This window comes from Halictus rubicundus, chromosome 5 (genome assembly GCF_050948215.1).
Source record: "Halictus rubicundus isolate RS-2024b chromosome 5, iyHalRubi1_principal, whole genome shotgun sequence".
NCBI lineage: Eukaryota > Metazoa > Arthropoda > Insecta > Hymenoptera > Halictidae > Halictus > Halictus rubicundus.
The window spans coordinates 7,228,852-7,246,151 of record NC_135153.1 but is presented as its reverse complement, the minus strand read 5'-3'; the positions used below and the strand labels follow the sequence as shown (position 1 = coordinate 7,246,151).

The following is a 17,300-nucleotide window of genomic DNA, read 5'->3' as shown; positions in this document are numbered from 1 at the left end:
TTCTTTGCTTGTATTTTCACCATTCTTTCGCACCTTTATCGCGAGTATCTGCGTGCCGAGCGCATACCTTTGTCTGTTCCGCGGCCAACACCGACTTCGAATTTCACGCCGATATCTCCCTAGATCAGGGGCCAACTCGTTTATTTTGCCCACAGAATCAAAACTTTCGGAAATTAAATTTGGAATACAGGAGAGGACAGGGGCGAACCTATTGGCGCTAGTGCCTCACGGTTCTTTTCACTTTCGTTACTTACTTTTTATCGCACACGCCGAACGACACCGTTCCGTATATGGTTATATTTTCGAGGCGGTATTTTTCAAATTCGGAATCGATTCGGAACGATTCGAATCTAAGAAAAAATCCGAATTTCGGGCAAATATAGCTACGAGAAAGTTGTTTCTCCGTTTCTTGTGCTCGAACGTTCGAGTTATGCATGCAAACTCGTGATGAACGCATCGTTGGCATTGGCCACAAGAATATGAGCAGGAGAAAACCGAAAATCTCATAAGCTGTTGGGGTTGGGAATTCTACCGACCGTCTCGTTCCAATGAAAGCAAAATTCCTCGTTTCACACGAATAAGATTTTTCGGTTAATCTCTATAAATTCGTCGTACTTATTACATGCGGTAGAAAAAAAACCATAGGTAAATATGACACTCGACAACGTGTATGTATTTTCGAATCGACAAATTTTTCGAACTTGCTTAAATTTTATAAAATGTGTTGTAATTATACAAAACAAATTTAACCTACAATTTTGTCCATAAGATCTATCTTAGATATATAATGAAAGAGTTACAACGATATTTTCTATTTCGCAGGTTAAACAAGCTCGTTGAAATATGTCACAGCTAGAACTAGACCCTCAATTTACGCAAGGTTTACATCTTTTACATTCCACCAATAAAGACTCAGCGGAACAATTGCGAGTACTTTTAGACGAGGCGATTAAACAAAAGTATGGACCGTCGAAAATGTTATCCAACGTGCTGCATAAAAAGGTAATTGGACGTCAGTAAAATTGATCGCCGTGCATCGGATGAGAAGAAAAATCCTTTGAGACGAAGCGATCGATATTTACTAAAATATTGTACTTACAGATTTAGTTCTGATATCAGGGTACTCGTGAAGCATACATAGAAGATTTGATTTACGTAAAACGATATCCAGTACTTGACCCCTCTGTATGCGCTAATAACGATTCATGTTCCTTGAATCAGCAATCTTACGTTTCTTGGTTTTCAGTATATGATGGAAGAACCAGTGTTGAGCGACCACAGCAGCAGCAGCAGCAGTAAAAAGAGCAAGAGCTCTTCTTCTAAGCACTCTAGTAAATCCAGTAAAAATAGTTCACCCGTTAATCTTCCAACGAGAGACACCCCGCCTGATATTATACAAACCGACAACACCTTGGCGTTAGAAATATTAGAGGACGATCTTACGTGTGTTATTTGTAAAGGAATGGATGTGGGAGCTAGGAACAGACTCGTGGAGTGTCAGGAGTGTCATTCCTTGTATCATCAAGAATGTCATGTTCCACATATCTTAGACTCCCAAATAGACGTTCCAGGCCTGGTGTGGTATTGTTCGAATTGTTCGAAAACTCAGGTGTGTGTATTCACTCGTATTATAATTTATTATTTTTTCCTACCATGATTGTTTTCTTTCGTCCACCAAAAAACTAGAAGATACTTTCAAACGATACCTCATAAAGTATGCTCGTTTTTATTCGTAGGTCTCCAAAGAAAGGAGTTCACCAAAAACAGTGACAGAAAACAAATCTAAAGAACAGAAGAAACCTAATTCAAGTAAGCTTCATCCGCGAGCTATTCGCAAATAAATCCGTTTGTCTTGAATCACTTTTTGATTTTTCCGAATAGGTGGTGGAACTAAAATACCTAATATCAATATAATAAGCGCAGACAGGAGATTAAAAGACATGATGAAGAAAGCAAAGCAGGATAAACGAAGTACAAGTAATAGTCAAAGTTCAAAGAACTCCTCGTCCAATTTGCCAGCGTTATCGTCGACCAAATCTCAGGAGAAATCTCTATTATATAAAATAAAATCGGGTGTAGAATGAAATTCTTCCGTATACGATTATCGTGAGAATATTTTATAATATAGAAGAAATCTAAATGAATGTTATAATACGAGACGACTATAAGCGATCAACTGTCTGAAAAGAGTTGGTAGGAATGTACAATGAACATCGGAAACATAGTCAACGAAAAAACGAAAGATCGCTTGATGCCAAAGAGCATATGAATAATCTTTGAACGAAGTATATCAATTTTATATATCCAGCCGCCGCCGCCGCCGCCGCCGTCGCCGTCGCCGTCGCTGCTGCAGCGTTTTAAATTGATAAATGTGAGGACCGCGATGCGTGATTTGTTATTTATAGTTTTTAAAGCTAGAAGAATAGAATTTTTGGTACAGATGTATGTTCGACTTAAATACAAATATAGTTCACATGGAAGAATGCTTTTTAACAACCATCGTGATCGGTCACAGGTATTTCAAGGATCAGATTCATTTATAATACCAATATATTTTTGCAATTTTCCAAATGCTTATTTGTTTGTCCCTACGTCCCATTGAAAATTTGGCAAGAGTCATTTCGTTCTCAAGTGTCGCTTAAAACCTACTTATATGCGAGATGGGGGGCTGAGTAATATTTACAAAGGGGTTGTTTTTGCATTTCGCACGCGCACATACATCAATAAATTCACATTCACGCGAATACGGGTAAAGCAGTGACGCACGCTTCCGGTAGAAACGATTTGATAAACCCTTCAAGAAAATGATCTCGTATAAACGCGCTAAATGTAAATTTCTGAATGATTATTAATCGTATCACTGAATTACAGACTCCTATAACGACAATCAAGATAAATAATTGTACGAGTTCCTTCCCTATGTGGACGTCAACAAACAAGTTAAAGGGCTTCAAGGGTTTATCACATCTTCGCCCTTAGTTCTACATACTCATACACACATTACGTGTAGGGCTACGTAACAAGAAAAAGATACACTCGAGATTCGCGGGATTAAAGACGTTTCCCGCACTATATGTATATTATTTTCATACAGTTCGCTCCCGGATACGAATACACTTAAGTCTATTCTTCCAGGACACAAAGATCATCCCCCCATCGTTTCCGAAGCCTTAACAAAGAATAATTTTTAACTCGACGCAACGCCCGGGTCCGTCTACACTACGAAGCATGACATACTAATTCGACTTGTAAACCGCTGAAACATCCCTTCAATGTAATTACAATACAATACATACGTTGAATGCAGAATTGACAAGCTTTTCAGATGGATGGAGTCGACTGTCGAGCGTATACGAAATACATCGGGAAATTCTATTACGTTATCGCGGCATCGCCACGCTCGAACTAATTAACAAAATAAACTATCTTTCATTTTTCTTAATGATGCACGATCCAAGAAAAATTATCGTCTCGACGATCGAAATCGAATTCGTTTCTTTCTTTCTTCTGATTTTCCAAGTCTCAATACTGGAACAAACGCAGCAGAATTCCGTCGAAATTTGTATGTGCATACAGGCGTTAAAAAATACAGCCTGTTGCACTGGCCTTCCATCGGATTGCGCTCGAGAGCGTACGATGCACAAGGTGTATCGTACATTATAGAATATTTGCGTGAATCTCAGAAACGAACGAATACTTTTTTTTTTTAAATGTGCCACGCACGCTTGTCAGAAATCCTTAATGTTCCGATTTTCTACATAAATAACGAGACGTATACATATAAATATGCGCGCACGTAGGCGTACGTCAATCTGCGCTATAAACAATCACAACAGTGTAAATGAACAATTTGTTCGTGTGCTCTCGGAGCAATTGATCCTTTCTTCGTGGGCAAATAACATGCCCTACGTTTTTTTTTCTGTCGATTCGTATTTTTATCCGATGCGACGTGAACGATTAAAATGCTAGTAGTGTGTTTGTTATTGTTCAAAGTGCAAATCATTTCCGGGTAGTATTCGGTAATAGAAAAATATTACATTAATATGGCAAAGCCGACGGACATTTGGAAACGTTCTTTTGGAATGTACATGTATCGTTTACACAATCTCGGGGTTTGCGGTACGTTCCTTTAAATATATACACATACAATTAGCTAAAGATATGTAAACAATTAAAATGTAATCGGAAAACCTAGAGAATTCAGCATTGAATCGGTGGTACTCTTTAAAATCACTGTGATAAAAGGGGAGACGAGTTGCTCGTTAAGTTATATTTAAAATGATTCCTTGAATTTTGTGGGCAGTAAAATTGTGATAACTTAATTAATGGCGGAATTAAAAAAAGAAAAAAAACTTTAATACAGTTTACAACTAAACTGTGTATATAAAGGATACATTATTTGCACAGTATATTTTAATTTAACATAAATAATTGCGTCGCGAGATCGCGATTATCAGACTTATAGAAACAAGTACGTTTTACTTCGAATGAATGATAAATGTCGTTTTACAGATTATAATCTCATTCAATGTAGGAAGACTATCCAAAGGTACATAACAATCGAAAGAAATACAAGTTTCGTGTGGACTATATTACAAATACGGTAAAAAAAAAGAAAAAAGTCAGAAGGTCTGCTGCGTGAATAATGTCTTCTAATATTTTGGAAAGACAAGTATCTTCTCGATTGTTTAAAATTCCTATATACTTGGTATGAATTGTACTCTACACATAAAGTAGAAGAAGAATATACTTGATGCTTTTATAAATATAGTCCATGTTTTCGTCGGTACCACTATACACTCATTTTTTTTTACACAAGAGCGGCATAGTTCGCTTGCTCTTTTCTCACAGATACGGCTGCGTAAGAAATAATATCTTTACTCGAAGAATGACTAATAGATTCGGGCTAGGCAGCTCATTTTACATTTCTTAAATGGAATCAATGATATACACGGAGCGCTTTTTCGTTCCAGAAAGTTCGCCGCGTGTCGTACATTGCATTAAATTACAAAACAAAAATGATCGCTATATACTCTCTACAAATCGAATCAAGTGTACAAATAAAAATATGTTCAACAAATAAGAATATTTTGCAAAATAATTCCCCGTTACTTACAGTACGCCTATTTCATATATTCAATATACAAGAGAGTTCAGATTAACCGCCTTATGACGAGTCATTACTTTAAATACATATAAAAAACGTTTAGAATATAATAAAATCGAAATGATAACAGAATAAAGTTGTACAGTCGTGAGTTCATATAGTTAGTATCCGAGACGTTTGATCGACCACCGTTCATTCTGTTATCATTCCTCCGTTGTTTGCGACACGATTTTCCGTAAAAAGCTCACTGGAAAGAGATTACAACGTATAGAAAATTAAATTATTACACGGTTCCTGACAGTTGATTCTGTCCGTTCGACTGGGAGAACTTGAATAGAGAAAAGCAGAGAACAAGTACAGGAATATGCGCGCAGTCTTCGTATGCAATATTCGTGCATACTTTTAAGTTAAAAAAAAAAAAGGAAAAAAAGAAACTGCAAGAAAAAAAACTTGATATACTAAATCACATAGGACAGATTGACGTACAATTCTCTCTGTAAGATATAAATAAATACAATACACGTAATAGAGAGACACATAGGTTGGCGGTCAGAAAACGGGGAAACCTGGGGCCCTGTTAGAGTAGTTGAGAAGTTACGCGAAACGAACGTTAATTAAGTACAAACAAGTGTGAGCGTGTCCCCAGTCTTCCTAGACCTACGCTGGCAGGACATTGTCAAACGATACTTTTCTTTGCGACTTAATCGAACGGTTAAGTTGTTTTGTTTTGTTTTTCCTCTTAATAGAGTTTAAAAATAGTTCGTCGAAGCGCATGGAGAAACTTGGCAGTGCGCGGTGGGCAGTGAATTCAATCGTTAATAAACGTTTCATAGTTTCGCTTGGAATAATTAGATTACGAGGGGCCACGGGCCCCGTACAAAATGCAACACTGTAGCAAATCAGACAGTCTTATGCGAATACTAAATAATGGAGACACAATTCCAAGAAATACTGTTTGTCGTTGTTTCGATCTATTAATGTTTGTTTTTTTTTCGATGCGTTCTCGACCTGTGCTATCCACCGAGCAAATCGTAAAAAGACAGAAAAAAAACAAAACATTGGCTGCAATTGTGCATACAAAATTGTTTTCTTTTCTTTTCAATAATTCGAATTTCGAACGATCGAAAAATGTCTAGCGATTCTCTTGTCGACGTTGCATTTTTGTTCGTCTATTAAAGAGTTTTATGGCTAACAATATACGTCGATAACCGATGCGGTGGTGTGTACATACATGGATAATAATACAACATAGCGATGATAGTAAGAGCTATAATAAGTAAGATTCATAAAAAAAAAGTCGTAAAAAGTTACCGTGTGGTCCACACGATGCCCTTAAAAATCATAGCAACAATCGTACTTAGCGTAATCGTGTAAAGTAATCAGAGAGAGACCGAGAGACGAACAATTGTTGTACCAAAAACGAAAAGTGATTCTTTTACGTAATAAACTTACGTAGATAGGCCAAGAGTAGTTAGAACTATTCTCTCTCTCTCCTTCTCTCTCTTCCTTTCTTTCTCTCATTCTCTCTCTCTCTCTCGCTCGCTCACTCACAATTCTTAATTCTTCAATTCTTTTCTCTGTTTTAACATTACTTTAATTACCTTACTTTAATATTATCTCTTATTCTCTTTGAAAGGGATCTCCGCTTCCCTTCAAACTTATAATACATATATAGACCCTCTCTAACTAGCTCACTACAATCCGTGGAGGTGTACGTTGCGTGATCTTTGCTTTTTATATATATACATATACATATACATATTTTTCTTATGTATATATATGTATATATAATATATATAATATATAACATATTCATAATTATATATATATATATATCGTAATGGAGATAGTAGGCATAGCCACTCGTGCTCGGATCACAGACTACTCGCTGCCGTACTCCCTCTGTACAGACAGTCTGGTGGAGACTATGGCTTTCTCACTTACTTTTACACACGTTATTTTCTTTTTCCCTCTTAATTACGTTACGTTATCTGTTCCGTATTTACGTATACACGTATAGACATTCGGCCAACAAGAAGTCGAAAGTGTTGAGAGTCTTGTATTCCTCTCATGTCCCTTTCTAATAAGTATGTATATTTTGCACGGGCTTGCAATCTCGAATCCTTAAACGTGTACGCGATCAATACTTAGGCGCATCATCGACGAAATATAATACAAACATTCCTCCGACGTTGCAATAAATAATCGAACGTGTACTTTCTCAATCCTTTGCGATTCAATGTAAATATGTATATATATATACATACATATATACATATACATATATATTATGTATACTATATATATACATAAATAAATGTAATATACAATATTAATAAAAAACAGATCGAGTTTAAGGATTAGAGTCCGCGTTGTTTCGCCGTTCGCTAATATCTGTACGTGTGCACGAGCGTATTTCGATACGGCCACGACCAATAAAGACGCAAACTACTACACCAGGACTAATTTATCCTGCAGAACTATCGCCTGACTAGCCTTAACGAAATCGCACGTATTTACGGCATTGTTATTCACACGACGTGTAAGATTTGTACATATGTAACGAGGTGTATCTGATGCATATGAAGTGGAGGCACTAGTCAGTGTTTTTGGAGAGATTGACGGGTCCTGGGATGGCAATGAGCAGGTTGTGTCAGCAGGCACTGGTCTCTTCTCCTTCCAGTGTGCACGCCACGTTCTCTAGCCTATGGGCTAGGTGTAATTTGCGACAGCCAGCGTCTGTCTCCAAGGCCTCTAGGATCTGTAACAAACAGAACCAGTCTATGTCAATGCATTCACTAACAGTATTTGTTTCGTTGGTTATCTCCTGTGTTAAAATGTTTTACAAAATGCAACGTATCACCTTTGTGAAATATCGAAGCAATTTAATAGAACAAAAACATGAACTCTCTAAATGTTATCTTGTGTATTATGACTTGAAACGGCAAAGTATATAAAATTCATTCGACCATCTCGAAATAAATTGCCAGACCGTGTTAATTCGATGTTAAATAATGTTACATGTCACGTTACCACAATATACGGAACAGAGGGAGTAGTTTTGTCGGTTTTCACAGTACGTACAATTAAATTCATAAATCGATAGTGGGTTCTAGGAAGTCTAAACTACCGTGAACACACTTACTTGTTCATAATACTTGCTGACATAGATGTAAAGTTCTTTCAGCGCAGCGATCACATCGAATTCATTAGCATGCGACGCACTCAACTGTTGCATGGCACTAGACATCTCCTGATCGGTGATCTGCGGTAATCTCTGCACGTCCGTGTAGAAACGGCCCACTTTTTCTCGGTAGTGCGGTATGTCCTTCGCGAATAGCAACTTGTTGGACGGCGAGTCTTTACCTAGCCTGTGCTCCGACATCGAACACGAGTCCATGAACGTTTGCGCTATAACGGAGAGGCTCGAGTCGACCGTCGTCGATTTGTTGATGTCGAACATGAAGTCCGGATTCTTTATAAAATTCACCCAAAATCTAAGCGGCAAACTGTTCGATTTCCATGCGTGCGGCACCTCGGGATCGACGATGCCATGCTGTTTAGCAGCCTCGTCGAGTAGGTCGAACAGCCATTTAACGGCACTTGGCAGTGCCTCGTTCGCGGACAATATCGTGTTCAGGAAATCGTCCACGAACTTCTGCACGGTGCCTTTCGTCGACAACAGTCTCGTTAAAAATATCTCCGGTATGGCTTTGTGCGTTCGTTCGGGATGATGATGATGTTTGCTGCCGGTGAAGCCCATCCCCGGCGGGTACTGGCTGTCCTCTATAGGCCTGACTAAGTGGTACAGTCGTTGATTGCCACCGTGGCCGCTCTCCACGTCGCCGTTCGCCGTGATGATCGGCGGCGAGTGCTGAGATTCGAAATACATACCGCTAACAGGATGATTGTACATTATAGGACTGATTAGATTGTGATTCGGTGTGGATGGAAGATGCGTGGACGAACAATGATTCGCGTGCCGGTGCAGATGATGGTGATGCGAGTGATGGTGAACCGTTTGCTGCTGTTGGTGATGATAATGCGACGGTTTACAATTATGACAGGGTGGTTTACAGGCGACCGAGAACCCGTCGTTCTGTCTCGGTATCAGCGACATCACCGCCGACTCTTTTACGCCGTAGTGCGCCAGAGTGTTGATCTTTTTCCACTCTCCGCTGCACTTTGTCGTCAGGTCCTCGTCCTGAAGAGTCAAGTGACCACCCCTGCCGTGTCTCCATTCCAGATCTACGTCGTGCACGGACGGCCTCAGTGAAAAAGGAGTATTCTTATAGAGAGCATCTAGGATCTTGGATTTCACTTGGTTTATAGTATCACAATCTAGGACCTTGCACTGTATCTTCTCGTCGAGATCGTCCTGGACCACGTGCAAGGTCACCACGCTGTGCTCGATTTGCTCGCGGAGCAGTCTCTCCTCCGACAACGAGTATCTAGCGTCGTGGGTTATCACGTCGACGGGTCCCTTCTCGATCTGGTGCTTGATCGCCTTGAAAAGTAAAAATAACGAGGAACCAGCGTAATCTTTCAGGTAGTTGTACATACACAACGCCATCCAGTTGGTCAACATCTTCTCCACAACGGACTCGGTTCTCCTGAGCATCAGCTGCGGGTGCTTGGTATTCACGGCTTTCTCGATCAGTCTCAGTAAAAGGTTCATCAGTATGTCGGTAGCGTACTCCATCTTCCCCATGAGAACCACCATCAGCAGAGACGCGACATTCACTTTGTCCCTAATGTTGAAGTCTTTCTGAGCTTCCAGGGTCTCTATGAACGTTAACACGAAGTACTTGTTGTTTATAAGCTGCTCGAACTGGATCATAGCAGCGTCGTAATTTGTTCGTGACACGTTGCTGCGAGACCTCGGGTCGTTCAATATAGGATGATGCGTGACACCGGGAAAAAATACTTTCATGATGTAGTTCTTGTGGTCCAATGTCGGGATACCGGAAGATTCGAGATCGGCTGTTAAATCGGTCATGTCCGTTTGCAGTTCGGCGAACGCCTGTTTGCATTCCATCCTGACGTTGCTCTCAAGCGTGTCCATCTGTATCTGTATCCTCTTGTACTCTCTCTCCGCCTGCGTGCTTTTCCTTCTATAAATGATCAACACCAGAACGAACAGAAACACCAGACTAAAAGTGCCGGCTGCGATCCCAGCGATCGCTTCCGGCGGGATCGGGTACGATTTGATTACTTCGTAACGAAGATGTCCGATGGGAAATCGCAGACTCTTCCCTACTCTGACGACGACCAACGGCAGACCGGTCTCTGTCTTGATTCCAAGCTCGTCCGTGTCAGCGGGTTGCTGATCAGGCGGTATACAGACTAATTGGGTGGACGCGAGCGAGGTCACGTTACAAGGCATCGTTCCCACCGTCACGTTCACGTCGGACTCGTCGCTGGCGAATATCAGGTTCTCCCCTTCGATGACCAACGTGTCGCCCTTGTACAATTTAATGTTCCGCGGAAACGCGAGGAACTTCGGGTCCTCGACGTACAGCAAACGATTCCTGAGATTCTGGAAATGCTTGTCCAAGTCTCTCACGCTCTCCACGTTGTCCATGATGAACGCTATCCTTAGGGACAGTTGCGATTCTTTTAATTTCAATGACTGCACCGGTGTGCTCTGACCAGTCCCGGCCGTTCGCTTGTTGCGTCTCAGGGACATGAACCGTTTGGCTACGCTGGGACTTGGACATTCCATCTGGGTAGGATTCAACACTGTGCAAACCGTTCTGTTGATCGGCAACAGCTCGTTATCGAAGTAGACTTCCATCTCTGGTTTCTGTATGGTGTCCAAGTTGGTGCCGTGAACGGTGATCATACGGCCACCCGAGGCGAAGCTCGTCAATGGCTTGATCTCCATGATGGTGGGGTCGTGGGTGTAATTGTAAGGGTTTCCGATCAAAGTCCGATTCGCTCCATCTATGCTTAACGTCAATCTTTCCACTCTTCTGACCCGGTCGGATTTGCTGGTCACGCAGGTCAGTCTGGTGCTGCTGGCTTGCGTCGCGTTCACGTGGCACGGCAGCTCGTCTAAGTAAGCCGAGATGGTGCTTCCGATGTTCAAGTACATGCCGGTAATGGCGAGTTGCGTGCCACCGCTTTGCGGACCGACGGATGGATAGACACCGGACAGGTGTATGTCTTTATAATTGAATAGAACAGCACTCTCGGTGTAACCGGCATCGTTGCCGACCACCACGGAGGCTGCGTCGGTAGCTTCGTGACGTCCGGTGCGGCAAACTATGCGTACGGAGACTTCGTAGTCGACCAGAGCGCAAGGCGTGTTGCCGATGTGTATCTTCCCCTCCACGTCGCTCTCTTTCAGACCCAAATTGCTGCCCTCGATGGTCACCAACGTTCCACCCTCGATTGGTCCACTGAGCGGCTTTATCATGTCTATCCTCGGTTTCGGACACTCGGTGAACGGCGAATGGAGGCACGAATCACTGTACATGCAACTGTTACTGCACCACGTGCATTCGAAGCGGGTGTCCCTGGTCACACAGAGGGAACAGTCTGCGTGTTCGCGATGCGAACCCAACACTTCACATTTGTAGAGCTTAATGGTGGTCTTGTCGACGTGGTGATTTGTGTTCCAAACGACCGTCACCTCCGCCTCGTATTCGCCGGTGACCGCCTCGTACGAATAAACCGTGTTGTCACAAACTATATAGCGACTGCTATCGACACGGGCCGGGACTTTCATATTGGCGCCCTCGATAGTGACGATGCATTGGAAACCGCTATGACCAACTTGAGGATGAGGTAAATTTTCCACTTCGAGGACTATCTCTTTAGCCACGCTGTTCGGTAACATCAACGGCTCCTTGCGTTGGACGAATCTTGGACAATACTGCACACCGTGCGCAGCCAGATGAGCCTGATTCTGGAAATGCAAATATTTCTTACGTATAAATTGTTTTACATGTTGTTACATGTTTGCATAAGAAGTACTCACATTCTCGCCTGAAATAATACCCTGGCAGCTCGTGTTGTGCGTACACTTGTTATCGTATACGCACCAGCTGCAGGGCCACTGAGATTTTACACATTCGGTGCACACCGTGTGCCTCGAGCAATCGAAGAAGGCGAAATTCCGAGATACAAAGTCTTTGTTTGTCTCGCTGGAACGTACAGAGAGCGGTACCAGTACATGATCGGCTCCTTCGGGTATATTAGGTCTCTCCCCGACAGGCGGTGTGGGACACGACAAACCGAAAACAGTCATCAACGCGTCGATCGGCTCCGCGTTACCAAACACGCACTTATAATTAGCGCCTGATGGTAACTCGGGCAAGGTTCTGATAGTCAAATGAACTGTAGTCATTTGATTGATAGGCATACGATCCGGGAGAACTTGCTCGAAATCGATGCACTGTTGACCTGTGCCTAGAGACAGCCACCTTGGACTGCTGTGACTCGCCTTTTGACAGTCTCCTCTGACCGTGCACCTATGAAGCACAAATTGAAATTCTAATGCGAGAAACAAAGAAACGGATCAGAAGTCAGTTTTTAAAGATAAATAATGAAATACCTTTTCTCTAGAGAACACCAGCCGCAATAAGGGTCCTTCGCATCGAGACAGCTGCTGCAATTGGTGTAGCTGCTGCAATGCTCTACTTGTACCTTTGAGATTTTCGAACTCGATAAAATGTAAATGTGTTCTCCGTCCGGCGAGATTAAACTGTCCGGCATGATTCTGTTGCCCTTGTCGATCACGATGCTCTCGTACACGAACGCTTCGCTTCCAGAAAGTAAAACTTTCTTAAGAACGCCTTCATTGGTTCCCAGAAACGCTACGGTATGGCTTTCCGTGTTGGCTATTGTTACAGAGGTGATAAATTCGTCAGGAAAATGTAAAATCGCCTGTCCTACGATCGGCGACGATCCAGAGATTTTCAAGCCCACTTCACAGAAGTTCAGAATGTTTCCTGTTGTCTGAATTCGAGACGAAGCGAATGGGGAAATTAGCAAGAAGATAAAAACGAAAAGGAAATTATGAGCGAGAAACAATATGTTATTACATTTTTACTTACTCCTGCTGTAGGACACTTTCCATCCTGTATAGGACCACTGACATAACCCATGTTTCTGTATTTAATGCTACCATTGAAACACATGTGGATATTTTCGTTGAATTTCATCTCAATATCTTGCAGACTGTACACACAAATTGCTGAACGAGATAGCGGTTCGTTAGTTATGCTTCTGCTCGGTGAAAATACAGAGACAAAGATAGGGTCGCCGACGGAAATTCCCAGTTGCATGGCTATATCGCTTCCAGCCGGTGCAACTTTTGCGTCTTGCACTAAATTGTAATAGTGCTGCTTTCCGTCTCCCAAGTCGACGGTACACTCCAGCGTCACTTCTGTGTAACTATCGTAATTTGGATCGCTGATACAACTTCGAGCCAGTCTCGAGATGTAACCCCTTTCCTCTTCTTCGGGAAGAAAAGATTTCTTTTGCACCAATACAAAATACGCGTAGTCGCTTGCATTGAAACCGTACACATATTTCACCAGGAAATGATCTCGGTATTTTACATCGATATATATTATTGACTGCTTATTAAACGTATATTCAGCAAACTCTAGATTGTGCAGATTTCTACTAGAAATGGCGGGCACGTCGTGCCTGTAGTCCCCCCTGTTAGTAAACGTAGTGCCGACATACAGAATATTTGTTTGACCCCATGCATTGTATCTCTCAGGTCCGATGAAAGCATACGTAGACGAAGTTTCATCGTTTGCTGCTACGCTATGGGGAATGAACTCTGGTTTAAGGGATATGTTAGACATTTTGTACTTTTCGCAAGCACCTTGAAGAAGAGAACCACAAGCGATTAACGTTTGTGATTCGATGTCGGCGATTAATAGTTTGTTCACATTGTCCATTAGAGACGTTGTTATGTCTCTGGAAGGGCAGCCTGTCGCATGACACTGAGGATTATCCAGTCTTGGTCCTGAAAAAGATAAACAAACATCGATTACTTCTTGGCAACTTTTCTGTAGAAATTAAGGTAACCGTAGAACAATAGTTTACCTGTAGAAACATATTCTTCCAGTCTCAAATTAGAATCTAACTGTAGTAGTCTGTTAATGGCACCTGCGTACAGTCTTCCTGTAGCAGGGTCTATAGTAAGATGATTAAATCGGAGGGCACCTTCTCTCGTTGCATTTGGATCTAGTGGATAGAATCCGTATCGTTGGCCGTCTCCCGCAGGAAATTGTGCTATCACATGTAGAGATCTGTTTTCTTGTACAGGTGGAACGGTACTCGTAGGTGTGTCTATGGCTGCGGTTACCAATACTACCAGAAACCATGTGGCAATAGACATGGATGAAAAGGATAATGGACGCGACTGCAATAGCAGCTTAGGAGATGATGGTACCATAGGCGAAGTCGAAAATGATACAAATCCCAAGAATCTCATGATGCGTGGACAGTAGTTGACAAAGCACATGCGCACACGCCGTGCGTGTGCGTTTGTGCGTGTACAAGTCTAGGGTAGGAAGCGTAGAAGGTATAATAAGGTTGCGAGTCCCACTGGTAGAGAGCCAGTATTATTGCAAAACTACCAGTTGCGTATGTATCCAGGCAGGGTCATGATGCTCATTGCCTGGTACCCCTGAAACATTCCAAAGACAATCGTATTTGGTAAACAAACATAGAATTACTCTGGAATATGATAAACAAACAAATTCAAACACTGCTTTCTCTTATTATTCGCGTGCTTTACTTTCCTATAGCTCTGAACTGCATAAAACGATAAAACATATTTTTATCATTCGTTACCAATGATTCATTTTTATCTGTCATACGAATGTCCAGATAAAACAGACAGGCTCGCGGCAATAAAAGAGTCATGGTTCTATGAATCATATTTAAAAAAGGAAACAGAAGGAAAAGTGATACTTTAGTATTCAATGAAACCAAAAAACATTAACATTTTTACATATGTGGTAACATTTGCAATGTGACAATACCTTCAGAAAAAGCATAGAAAATTCATAGAAAATATGATCCATGTTAAAGACACAGTTTCTTAACTGTGTGTCAACAACAGCTCTTAATAAATCAAACCAATATTGATAGTATAGATCTATAATAATAGCTTTAAGTTCTAGTGAATGAATATCATTGTATACTATATGTCAATGTAACAAATCTGAAATGAAATCAAATAAAACGACTTGAACAATTTATAGAAGAACACGAATTTTGATTCTCTGCTAAAAATTCGAATTCAAAAGCGAAACTGTTTTTGTTATCGACATGGTAGATTTCACGGAAAAATGACGAAATGCCGAAATACTAATTAGAATACTTCGGATGCTTATGTACCGAGCGTATCATGTTATTTTCTAATAACAACAACAACAACAAAAAAAATAGCTGTACATGCGTGGTGAAAAGACGAACGAGCCAAGATAAATCCGCAGGGAAACTGTGAGAAACATAAATAACGTGTCCACTGACCGATTTCGGTATTAAAACATCCCGACGACGATGTCAGGGTAGGACAGATGGCTCCACACTTTTCGAGTAACACCGTTGCACACACCGCCCTTCATTAGTGTGAGCAGCATAGCTGCACTTGACAGCTAAGACCAGTGTCTTCGCACAAAGCCAAGGATATTCTGCTCCCTGTCGATAATCGGCTAGCGATAACGCGCATACAAGCGAATTAGTCGAGTTTCTCGAATAAAACACGCGAGCAAATCGAATACGAAACGCATTAGGCTAGGATATAACATTGCGAGCAAGCGAGCGGTCGCTTAAAAAGAAAAAGAATTACCTCCGGGATGAAAAAAGCTCGCAGCTTCGATTCGTTCGTTCTGATATGATCATCGGTCAACCCGTGCAGCTCTCGTCAGTTTTCACGACGGACCCACATATACGTTCCGTAGATGAAATAATACATGAAACACTGTTACACCCCTCGATTTGTCGCTCTAGCGATCGGCGTTTTTCATGAAAAGGCCAAAGCGTACAACACGACCGCACGATGGAATGTTCGTACGCGAGGGTCGCTACGACACATCGCGGATATGCACCATGTCCTTGATACAAGGCCCGATACAAGTCCTCGGACTTGACGAAACACCGAGCACAGAGATTCACTGGAACCTCCTATCGTTCCCCTGGGTAACATATAAAGCTGTGCAAATACCGTCCGCCGCTTTACAACAACACTACTAAACAGAGAAGATCGGAATGAGCCGCCATTAAAATTCGACCGACAGCGCGACAGGCTGCACGAGTTTAGAGCAAGTTGGGGGCCGTGGCTACGGCATGCGCCGCTTGTTCATTATCTCTCTCTCTCTCTCTCTCTCTCGCTCTATCCTACTCTCCTTTTCCCTCTCTTGCTTGTTCGTTCAGCCGCGCTCTCGTCGCGCTTTTCCCACGGTTCAGTGTCTCTTCTTGGCTAGTTCCATCACTCTCTCCTCTCGACTTTCCTTTTCTTTCTCCCTGGTACACGAAGCCACTGCAGCGCTCTCCTGCGGTGAAACGTTCGAACCTTCTCTTGAATGGATAAAACGATACGATACGCCTGTACGAAATGTTTTACCGTTGAAATTTTCGTAGAGTTACAGCCGAACGATCGTCGACCGAGACCAACTTTTGTCTCGCGCGAGTTAGCGAGGTCGAAAGGAGCACGATAACTAGTCTACTGTGCAGAGAATGCGTTCAACTTGTACGAAGAAAATGCTACAATATAAATCTTTATTTAGCAAAATGGCCACCATCACACCAACTTGAAACCGCTCCAAATTTGAAAAAGGAACACGATGAACGTGTGTTACTGCCTCTAGAATACGAGACGTTCTTGCGCAGAAATCTGAACAAATTTTTTGAATTAACAGAAAAATTCCAAACTCCTATTTATCCTGCCTAATGCACGGTGCTGTGTTATTAACATATATATTATAATAATAATAATATGTCACAATGAAATTTGACTCATAACTTTATTGGGTACAGCACCTCATATTTTCTTTTTTTTTCCTATAGGTAGCTTTCAATGACGCCCAATTCTCATCACGCCTCAAAACGAAAGGCTTCGATGTAAGATGGTACACATTTCTCAATGCTTCCTCTCTTTTGTACTCACATTCTTTACATACTACACAAATAAAAACCTTTTCTATCTTTCTTTCGTAAG

General features: G+C 41.7%; 2 protein-coding genes across 5 annotated transcripts; one reads left to right on the top strand and one right to left on the bottom strand.

The window, feature by feature from the left end:
- The first annotated feature begins 222 nt into the window (after positions 1-222).
- Positions 223-6,877, top strand: LOC143354144 (integrator complex subunit 12). 3 transcript variants are annotated; one of them, XR_013082279.1, is made up of 6 exons: positions 223-645; positions 823-1,002; positions 1,247-1,609; positions 1,737-1,809; positions 1,882-2,371; positions 3,136-6,877. XR_013082279.1 is itself a non-coding variant. In XM_076787961.1 (5 exons), exons 2-5 carry the CDS (start codon positions 844-846, stop codon positions 2,082-2,084), a joined length of 798 nt encoding a protein of 265 aa, XP_076644076.1. In that variant the 5' UTR covers positions 223-645; positions 823-843; the 3' UTR covers positions 2,085-2,571. The 3 variants fall into 3 exon arrangements, 1 of the variants encoding a protein (XP_076644076.1); XR_013082278.1 differs by having other exon boundaries at positions 1,882-2,515; XM_076787961.1 differs by lacking the exon at positions 3,136-6,877 and having other exon boundaries at positions 1,882-2,571.
- A 191-nt stretch (positions 6,878-7,068) lies between these two features.
- Plexb (plexin B) lies at positions 7,069-17,182 on the bottom strand. 2 transcript variants are annotated; one of them, XM_076787908.1, is made up of 8 exons: positions 15,933-17,182; positions 15,614-15,795; positions 14,177-14,762; positions 13,159-14,096; positions 12,669-13,072; positions 12,093-12,585; positions 8,253-12,020; positions 7,069-7,868 (listed from the first exon to the last, which is right to left on the bottom strand). In XM_076787908.1, exons 3-8 carry the CDS (start codon positions 14,595-14,597, stop codon positions 7,761-7,763), a joined length of 6,132 nt encoding a protein of 2,043 aa, XP_076644023.1. In that variant the 5' UTR covers positions 14,598-14,762; positions 15,614-15,795; positions 15,933-17,182; the 3' UTR covers positions 7,069-7,760. The 2 variants fall into 2 exon arrangements, with proteins under 2 accessions (XP_076644023.1, XP_076644024.1); XM_076787909.1 differs by having other exon boundaries at positions 13,171-14,096.
- Positions 17,183-17,300: the final 118 nt, after the last annotated feature.